Genomic DNA, 9,788 nt, shown 5'->3' on the forward strand with positions numbered 1-9,788 from the left:
TATATTTCTACCACTATATAAGTTCATTTTAACGATAAAAAAACGATAATTACCTTTGTCATCAGTAATATCCTTTGGTCTCGTGGTCATTAGTGTTGTTGATCTTTGTTTGGAGGAGGCTGGGGCTGTAGCTAACTTGTACAGCTTATTGCTTTTACTAGGTCTGTATGGCGTATTTATGGCACTAGTCTAAGCTATTATGGCTATTAAATATGTTGGCTTTAATGAGGAGTCTGGAATCAGTCCCCCTATACACTAGAGACTTGATTTGAGTTTACCGGAAAATATGCTTCGGGGTTTCTTAAAAAATATGGCTTCTAGTAGGTATTTATGGCACTAGTCTAAGCTATTATGGCTATTAAATATGTTAGCTTTAATGAGGAGTCTGAAATCACTCCCCCTATACAATAGAGACTTGATTTGAGTTTACCGGAAAATATGCTTTGGGGTTCCTTGAAAAATATGGCTTCTAGTAGGTCTATATGGAGTATTTATGGCACTAGTCTAAGCTATTATGGCTATTAAATATGTTAGCTTTAATGAGGAGTCTGAAATCAATCCCCCTATACACTGGAGACTTGATTTGAGTTTACCGGAAAATATGCTTCGGGGTTTCTTAAAAAATATGGCTTCTAGTATGTCTATATGGAGTATTTATGGCACTAGTCAAAGATATTATGGCTATTAAATATGTTGGCTTTAATGAGGAGTCTGGAATCAATCCCCCTATACACTAGAGACATGGTTTAAGGTTACCGGAAAATATGCTTCGGGGTTTCTTAAAAAATATGGCTTCTAGTATGTCTATATGGCGTATTTATGGCACTAGTTTAAGCTATTATGGCTATTAAGTATATTGGCTTTAATGAGGAGTCTGACATCACTCCCCCTATACACTAGAGACATGGTTTGAGGTTACCGGAAAATATGCTTTGGGGTTCCTTGAAAAATATGGCTTCTAGTAGGTCTATATGGCGTATTTATGGCACTAGTTTAAGCTATTATGGCTATTAAATATGTTGGCTTTAATGAGGAGTCTGAAATCACTCCCCCTATACACTAGACTCTAGAGACATGGTTTGAGGTTACCGGAAAATATGCTTCGGGGTTTCTTGAAAAATATGGCTTCTAGTAGGTCTATATGGCGTATTTATGGCACTAGTCTAAGCTATTATGGCTATTAAATATGTTGGCTTTAATGAGGAGTCTGGAATCAATCCCCATATACACTAGAGACATGGTTTGAAGTTACTGGAAAATATGCTTTGGGGTTTCTCGAAAAATATGGCTTGGTAGAGGTGGAGGAAGATGGTTTTAGGTTAATTAACTTACCTGTACCTTTGATAAATTCCATAACGACCACAGTTGTAAATCATTTGTGTCTAAACCAGCAATGTCTTAAGTATATATGCTTAGACAATTCATTAGTGATATAAGAATAAGCTATAGTTTTGCAAATACTTTTAAACTAAAGTACTGTTTCTTTATTGCAGGATAGTCATTCTAGTGGTAGGGTGCAGCACATCATGACTGGAAAATCAGGTAACTATGGAGAATTGCAACTTGTAAAAGGCTGTGATAAAGAAACATTTCGCACTGTGTTGCTGGGTGCCTTTGAGAGATATTATTTCATGAAAGTATGTTTTAATTAATTTTCTAATGAATAATTTTCTTGTGATGAGAAAAAATAGAGCATATATTCATTTCCACATTTCCATAGCTTCTCTTGTCACTAAGTAATTTTTTTCATTCGTAATAAATGAGCTTCAAGATTCTTCCACCTTTAATAAGACTTTCGACTAAGACAAAAGGCATTTCATCTCTATTATTCTTACTTTTGCTTTGTTTCCAGAGTTTATAATATGGTACCTAGTTTAGAAATTCAGTCAGCTTGAATATGAATTTTAACTTAGACATAAAAAACCCCATTTCATCGTTAATTCCTACTTCTTTTTCCATTTCCAGAGTTTCCAGAGATTTTACCGCCACCCCCAAGCCCAGGATGTGCCTTGCTTGGCCCCATAAACTTTTCCATATCGCTGGAAAAATGCCCAAGCTCCAATAGTACCTCAAACTGTACCTGTGATATTTATAGTATGACAAGCTGTAGTATTGGCTGCACCTCCAGTAAATACACTACTGACCAGTGGCTCTACAGCTCCAGCAGTACATGTTCCTCTGTGTCTGGAACGCACTCAGATTTTTTAGGCTTTGATGACTATGCGCCTGTGATAGCTGCTAAACGAGACTCAGGAGACATTTATCCATTCAAGGAGGTAATGGATGGGAAGGAAGTCGTCACAATAACCACCTCCAACACTGCCCACACTACGAGTACGCTCTCGCTTTCAACGCCTACATCCATACCTCACTTTTCCACCCCCTACCATAGCATGCAGACAGTATCATCTTCCAGGAGTCTCAGTGAAGTGCAGTTTGCCCCATACACACCAAAACCTCCAGACTATGCTCAAGCTTCAAGTTCTAGTGTGGCTACTCTCTTGGTTTCCACGCCAGTGTCTGTGCCACACTTTCCTGACCCCTACCAAGGCATACAGGATGCTTCATCTTCCAGGAGCCTCAGTGAAGGACAGTTTCAATACACACCCAAGTCTGTGTATAGTCAAGCCTCTAGTACAAGTGCAGCTACAAAATCCTCGCTTCTGACAAACTTCACTCCCTACCAAGGCATGCCATCAGTATCATCTTCCATGAATTTCAGTGAACACCAGTTTCAATACACACCCAAGCCTGAGCATAGCCAAGCCTCCAGTACAAGTGCACCTTCAGAAACGACCTTGCTGCCACAGTTTTCCACTCCCTATCAAGGCATGCAGACCACACCATCCTCCAGGAGCCTGAGTGAAGAGCAGCTTACGCCCTACACACCTAAGCATGAGTATAGTAAAGCCTCAAGTGCAAGTTTAGCTACGGAAACAACCTTGCTGCCACAGTTTTCCACTCCCTACGAAGGCATTCAGAATACATCATCTCGGAGCCTCAGTGAAGAGCAGATCACACACTACACACCTAAGCATGAGTATAGTCAAGCCTCTAGTACAAATGTAGCCACGGAATCATCCTTAATGACACCTGAAGCCTTCTTGTCTGAGTCCCCATATACTGTTAGCAGCCAACACAACATTCCAGATGACCTCAGCACCTCAGCCTTGTTAAATAGCGGTAATATGTATGAGAAATCCGACACCAACGGACAAACGGGTACATGGGGATCCAGTACCAGGCAGGAAGTTCTGAAACCAACCCCAAAGACACCACAAGGGATTAGCAAAGTCTCTGGCTCCAAAGACTACGTGAACCAACTTGGGGTGTTGAAATCGGCGAGGAAGTTCACGAGTTTTCAAGACAGCGAGAACGTGAGTGAGAGTGCGTCGTATGGGCAGGAACTTGAGATGCTGTGTAATATGGAAGATGCAGAACAGGACTTGAAGAGCATGGAGGAGGAGGAGCAGAAGGAGGTTGAGAGACAGTCACGGCAGAAGCTCTCCCTCTACGATGTGGGACGCCTGCCACCAATAGGAGTCTTCTGGGACATTGAGAATTGCCAGGTATGTGTTTTTGGGGGCTTAAAGGGCTGTCAAGTGTGTGTTTAGTGGACACTGAATTAGGAGAGTCAGATGTGTATTTTTTGGGGGGCTTAGAAGACTCAGATATATATTTTTGGGACATTGAGAATTTAAAAACTCAGGTGTGTATTTTTGGAGGCATTGAGAACTTTAAAAACTGTCAGATGTGTAATTTTGGGATATAAAGGAGTGTTATATGTGTACTTTGGGGGCATTGAGAACTTTAAAAACTGTCAGATGTGTAATTTTAGGGCATTGAGAACTGTCAGGTGTCCATTTTAAGTTATTTTTAGTTATTTTTCATTAATATTCTTAGAAAGTTTAAAAAAAAAGCCTCAAGTTCATTTTTCTGCTTTGGTTGATATTGAAGATTTATTTATTTTGATATTTTTATTGTTAAAATTTAATTAGATTGATTTTTTTGGTATCAATGAATTTATAATTATTTCAAAGCTTATTTATATTGATTTTTTGTATCAGTGCATATATAACTATTCTAAGACTTATGTATATTGATTTTTTATGTCAATGTGTTTCTAATTCTTTTCCTTCAGGTTCCGAAAGGTCTGTCCGCCACGATGTTGTCCAGAAGACTCATGTATATTGATTTTTTATGTCAATGTGTTTCTAATTCTTTTCCTTCAGGTTCCGATTGGCCTGTCGCCACGCTTGTTGTCCAGAAGACTCATGTATATTGATTTTTTATGTCAATGTGTTTCTTAATTCTTTTCCTTCAGGTTCCGAAAGGTCTGTCCGCCACGCATGTTGTCCAAGCCATCCGGACGAGGTTCTTCAGTGACCAGCGAGAGGTGGAGTTCATGTGTGTGTGTGATACCCTCAAGGAGAACCCCATCATACTGGAGGAGCTCAATGATGCTCAGGTCAGTTGATTTGTTTATAATTTTTTTACATCAATGGAAGCAGCTCAAGGGTAACAGAAGCAGAAAACAAAAAGGGGTGCTATGTGTTTTTGTTATGCTGTAAAAGCTTGTGTTTCATATATACTTGTGTTAAAAATCATTAATGTTCTTGGTATAGCTATTTTAGGACTATAAATGTTTCATATTGTCAAGGAATAGAACATAAGCCCATATTTACATGTTTTTGACTGTCGTAACAAGTATTTCCAACGGCCACAAAAGAGATTAGGCAGGGGAGTACTTGTGCTTGAAATTTCTCATCATAACCCGCACGGATTTGGCCTTCACTGGTAGCCTGGTGACATATACTTCCAAGTCTCTCTCTGTCTCTGTGGTGGATAGTGGAGTGTTTCCCATGTGGTATTGATGTGTAGGACTTTACATTTTTCCTCATTGAATTGTAGCAGCCACTTTTTGTTCCATTCCTGTAGCTTGGTGATGTCTTCTTATAGGAAATCCGCAGTCAAGGGGTTAAAGCCACATACTATTTCTTACAGGTTAATGTTATACACGTCGGAAGCACTGTCAAGAACGCCGCCGATGACAAGCTCCTACAGAGTATGCGTCGCTTTGCTGACATCCACGGCCCCGGCGCCACCATCATCCTCATCTCAGGCGACTCAAACTTTGCTACGGAGCTCTATGACTTAAGATACAGGTGAGGTTATTTAGAATTATATCAGTGCTCGAAAGTATATGTGATTATGGAGCTGCATGATTTAGATATACATTAAGTTCTTTAGATTTTTATTGCCACCTTCAGTATGGGATCACAGAGTTCTATGATTTAAGATTCAGGTGAAGGAAGCTATTGAGTATTATATAAAGAACTTAAATATGGGATTCTAAGAGTATAATGCTGTTAAATCCTGGTACTAGGGATCTAAAACCTCTAAATAGTACTTCAGAATACTTCTAAATACCAGACAGATTCTAAAAACTGATCAGGTTAATATTGATGCTTTAATTATGGCAGGTTAGGCAGTCAAACATTCTCATACCAAAGCCTGAATCTCTTGTGCCTTAGGATCTACATCACACTTAGTTGCTTCTTATGGAACACCGAGATTAGTCTATACGTTAGTCTCATTCTCTCCTGGGTAAATAAATGGTCAGGGGTTATATGATTCATGTATCCTTATCCACATGTTCCAACTTATTCTGCTATAAAGATACACTTTAATCTCCTCTACTACTGTGCCCTGCCCGCCTCCCACCCACCCAAGGCCACCGAGCCCTCCGAAGTGATATGATAACCCATGAAACATTACAGAAAGAATCTCCGAGTGATACTTGTCCACAACGCCCATGCTCAAGACTCCCTGAAGCTCTCTGCCCACGAAACGGCCCTGTTCTCCGAGGTCACTCAGGAACTACCTCAGCGCGCCGTCAAGCCAAAGGTAAGCTGATAGGGCCCACATTACTGACTCCTTAACCTGTCCGCTGCAATTTGCACAGATTTGTCCTTCGCTGGCAACTTGGTAACATATAGTCCCAGGTCTTTCTCTGCCTCTGTGGTGGGTAGTGGAGTGTTTCCCATGTGGTATTGGTGTGCTGGACTTCACATTTATCTTCACTGAATTGTAGCAGCCACTTTCTGATCCATCCCTGTAGCTTGGTGATGTCTTCTTCAGGGGGTTTATTTTTCCGAGTTTTCCAGCAGTTGCTCAGACTTAAAAAATCAGGCTCTCATTAAGTTTTGTGCATTACTGATTTTTCCTTGACCCTGATTCACAAAATGCCAATTTAAAAAGGTTTTTCTATATATCTAAAAGCAGCGATGGGCCAAATTTGTGGCTTCACCGTGTAGCAGCAACGGGCCAAATTTGTGGCTTCACCGTGTAGCAGCGATGGGCCAAATTTGTGGCTTCACCGTGTAGCAGCGATGGGCCAAATTTGTGGCTTCACCGTGTAGCAGCGATGGGCCAAATTTGTGGCTTCACCGTGTAGCAGCGATGGGCCAAATTTGTGGCTTCACCGTGTAGCAGCGATGGGCCAAATTTGTGGCTTCACCGTGTAGCAGCGATGGGCCAAATTTGTGGCTTCACCGTGTAGCAGCAACGGGCCAAATTTGTGGCTTCACCGTGTAGCAGCGATGGGCCAAATTTGTGCCATGATATTTACCTCCCAAAATAGATGATACATAATCTGATCACAAATGCTTTGATATATATTATGAAATGGTTTGTGTGAGGGGTGATTTTTTTTCTCATTTTTCACGCTTGGAGGGACCATTAAGAAACATGATCCCCGCTGCTACTGGGTTAAAGAGGTTTTTCTGTATATCTAAAAGCCTTAACTCCTTTTTATAATGCAAGGAAGGAGGAGTTTATGATGAGAATGGTGGTGACAGGATTCATTATAGCTCTTCTACTTGTCCCCTTTCTGCCAGTCACTCTAATAAATCATGTATTACTTGTTTTGTAAGATCTAATGAAAAGCAAGTTACCATACTATTCAGGTTCTAAATACTTCTAAATGCTTCTAAATACTCCAAAACACTGTTCTAAATACTTCTAGATACATCTGAATACTCTTAAGTACTTCTAGATTCTTCAAGATACTATAATTGTTTCTTCTTATTTTTTGCACAGACGAGCTTCCTGCGCAAAGACATACTGGTACGGAACTTGCCGAAGGGGATAGAGGAGTCAGCCGTGCGTCGCCGTCTCAACATTCTGTCGGCTAACTGTGGTGGCAAGGTTGGCCGCGTGTCATCTTACTGTGCCACCATATCCTTCCAGACACCTGAGCTGGCCACACGGTGAGTATCAAGTCCAATGTCTCACTTGTCTTCTCCCCATATACATTCAGACCTCTTGGCCCGTCCGCTGCGATTGGCACGGATTTGGCCTTCACTGGTAGCCTGGTAACATATAGTCCCAGGTCTTTCTCTGCCTCTGTGGTGGATAGTGGTGTGTTTCCCATGTGGTATTGGCATGCTGGATATCCCCTCCCAAGGTGCAGGACTTTACATTTTTCTTCATTGAATTGTAGCAGCCACTTTTTGTTCCATTCGTGTAGCTCGGTGATGTCTTCTTGAAGGAAATCTGCAGTCAAGGGGTTAAAATACTTTCTACACTATGGATTCTCTTTCTGTCCTTTACTCAAAATCTCAACTTGAAACTTTAGAATGTAAGGAGATTGCAAGAGACTGGTAGGGCATGCAAGGCAGCTTCTATGACCCTAACCCCACCAAACCTTGCTATCCATGAGTTTATCTAATCTTTTTTTTATGTGTCTGTCATATTGGGTCTCACAACACGACTGCCAAGCCTGTTCCACTCATTCACCACTCTCAATGCTCTTCTTTTAACCCGGTAGCAGTGACGGGCCAAATTTGTGGCTTTAACATGTAGCAGCGATGGGCCAAATTTGTGGCTTTAACATGTAGCAGCGACGGGCCAAATTTGTGGCTTTAACATGTAGCAGCGACGGGCCAAATTTGTGCCATGATTTAACCCCCCCAAAATAGATGATACATAAAATGATCACAAATGCTTTGATATATATTATGAAATGGTTTGTGTGAGTGATGATTTTTTTCTCATTTTTCTCGCTTGGAGGGACCATTAAGAAACATGATCCCTGCTGCTGCCGGGTTAAATCAGCTTCCTTGAGGTTAGGCATTCTGTATAATTTCCAACATTTTTTCTCCTTCCCAGTTACTATCCATATGGCCTTGTTTGGAGTATGGATCTCATGTGTGGGGGGACACCTAACACACCCCTCAAGGCTCTTCATCTCATCAGCTCTCCTCCTCTTACAGACAGTCTTCTATCTCTTAAAACCCATTGTAATGTTGCCTCTCTTACTATGTCTATGCTCATCTGTTTCATCCTAATCCCTTATGCAAGAGAGTTAACCAGCATCTTCATTCTTCCATTCCTTCTGCTGGTAAATTCTAGAACAGCCTCCCCCATCTGTATTTCCTCCTGCCTATGACTTGACCTTTTTCCAGAGAGCTTATCAGAACACCTCCAAATGATTCTGATTCTCTCTTTTGGAGTTCTTTTACTCTGTACTAACTGCAGACTTTTTTATTCCCTTTTTATTCTGCCCTTGAGCTGCCTCCTTTTCTGTAACAAAAATAAACTGCTTACAATTAGAAGGCAGTAAATACTAATAACTAAATTGTTTTTATATCATGTTCCTAGTTTTCTTTAACCCGGTAGCAGCGACGGGCCAAATTTGTGCCATGATATAAACCCCCCAAAATAGATGATACATAATCTGATCACAAATGCTTTGATATATACTATGGAATGGCTTCTGTGAGGGGTGATTTTTTCTCATTTTTCTCGCTTGGAGGGACCATCAAGAAACATGATCCCAGCTGCTACCGGGTTAATAACTGTACCTATGCAAAGGGGACTTAAAAAAATTGAAATCATTGTATTGACAACACCATTTTACTCGTGCTAAGCAAGTCGATTACACTGTGGGCCAAACCAATCTGCTGGAAGGCTTCTTGATGGGAGTCACCATTGTTCCGCTCTGAGTCCCCAAGGTGTGAGATTTTCCAAGGTCTAGATGTCAAGAAAGGTTATTACACACACACACAAGGAAAAGTTGGATAATTTTAGATACGGAGACGGGACCACACGAGCGTAAGCCCAGGCCCTGTAAAACTACAACTAGGTAAATACAACTAGGTAAATACACACACACACACACACACACACTTAAATAAATGTCTCTCCTAATATGAGATCAAGCACTTTCATACAAGTCTTTAGTCTTTACACAACTCATAACTACCATTACTTATAACTATCATTACTCAAGATCATTTCAAACACTCTTGCATGACTCCTAATATTGCAAAGCTTCAAGACCTATGGAATTCAGAATAACATGACCATCCTTCACAGAATCTCAGCACAATACTTGCAATTATAACATGACTGGCAATCTGTCTTTCTACTAACGTGACTGCTATTATATTTTTGCTTAACATTCATTCCCAGAAAATAATAGGCTGTTGCTGGTCTATTTCCACATGTACGTATCAATAGGCCTATACAGTACTGACGACAAAGACTTTAAGTTCTCAATAAAAGTCTTAGAGAAATCGTAAAATGGAAAACCAGGACAATTAAAACTATGGCATTAGATAATTAGCAGTGTTCGGATCTCGCAACACTGCCTTCATTCCCCAACTGAGTAGGCCTATACAATACTAACTGCGAGTAAATACGTTCTTAGAGACTATGTGTGGGTGAAAACTTAGAATGAAAACTGGTGTATTAGATAATGAGCCGCGTTCAAATGTAGCAAC

The 9,788-nt window shown here is 40.7% G+C and overlaps 1 protein-coding gene across 1 annotated transcript; it reads left to right on the forward strand.

The window, feature by feature from the left end:
• Positions 1-73: 73 nt before the first annotated feature.
• Positions 74-8,606, forward strand: LOC126988802 (serine-rich adhesin for platelets-like). Its single transcript, XM_050847222.1, has 8 exons — positions 74-161; positions 1,494-1,542; positions 1,966-3,569; positions 4,325-4,468; positions 5,005-5,165; positions 5,781-5,907; positions 7,102-7,271; positions 8,173-8,606. The coding sequence occupies exons 2-8, from the start codon at positions 1,527-1,529 to the stop codon at positions 8,450-8,452; spliced, it is 2,502 nt and encodes an 833-aa protein (XP_050703179.1). The 5' UTR covers positions 74-161; positions 1,494-1,526; the 3' UTR covers positions 8,453-8,606.
• Positions 8,607-9,788: the final 1,182 nt, after the last annotated feature.

The sequence above is a fragment of the Eriocheir sinensis genome, chromosome 70 (genome assembly GCF_024679095.1).
Source record: "Eriocheir sinensis breed Jianghai 21 chromosome 70, ASM2467909v1, whole genome shotgun sequence".
Lineage (NCBI taxonomy): Eukaryota > Metazoa > Arthropoda > Malacostraca > Decapoda > Varunidae > Eriocheir > Eriocheir sinensis.

What these genes read in the sequence shown, in the direction of transcription:
- LOC126988802 (XM_050847222.1), top strand. An exon ending in GGGACATTGAGAATTGCCAG is followed by an intron (nt 3,570 to 4,324) that starts GTATGTGTTTTT and finishes CTTTTCCTTCAG; the next exon opens with GTTCCGAAAGGTCTGTCCGC. An exon ending in ACACCTGAGCTGGCCACACG is followed by an intron (nt 7,272 to 8,172) that starts GTGAGTATCAAG and finishes TCTCCTTCCCAG; the next exon opens with TTACTATCCATATGGCCTTG.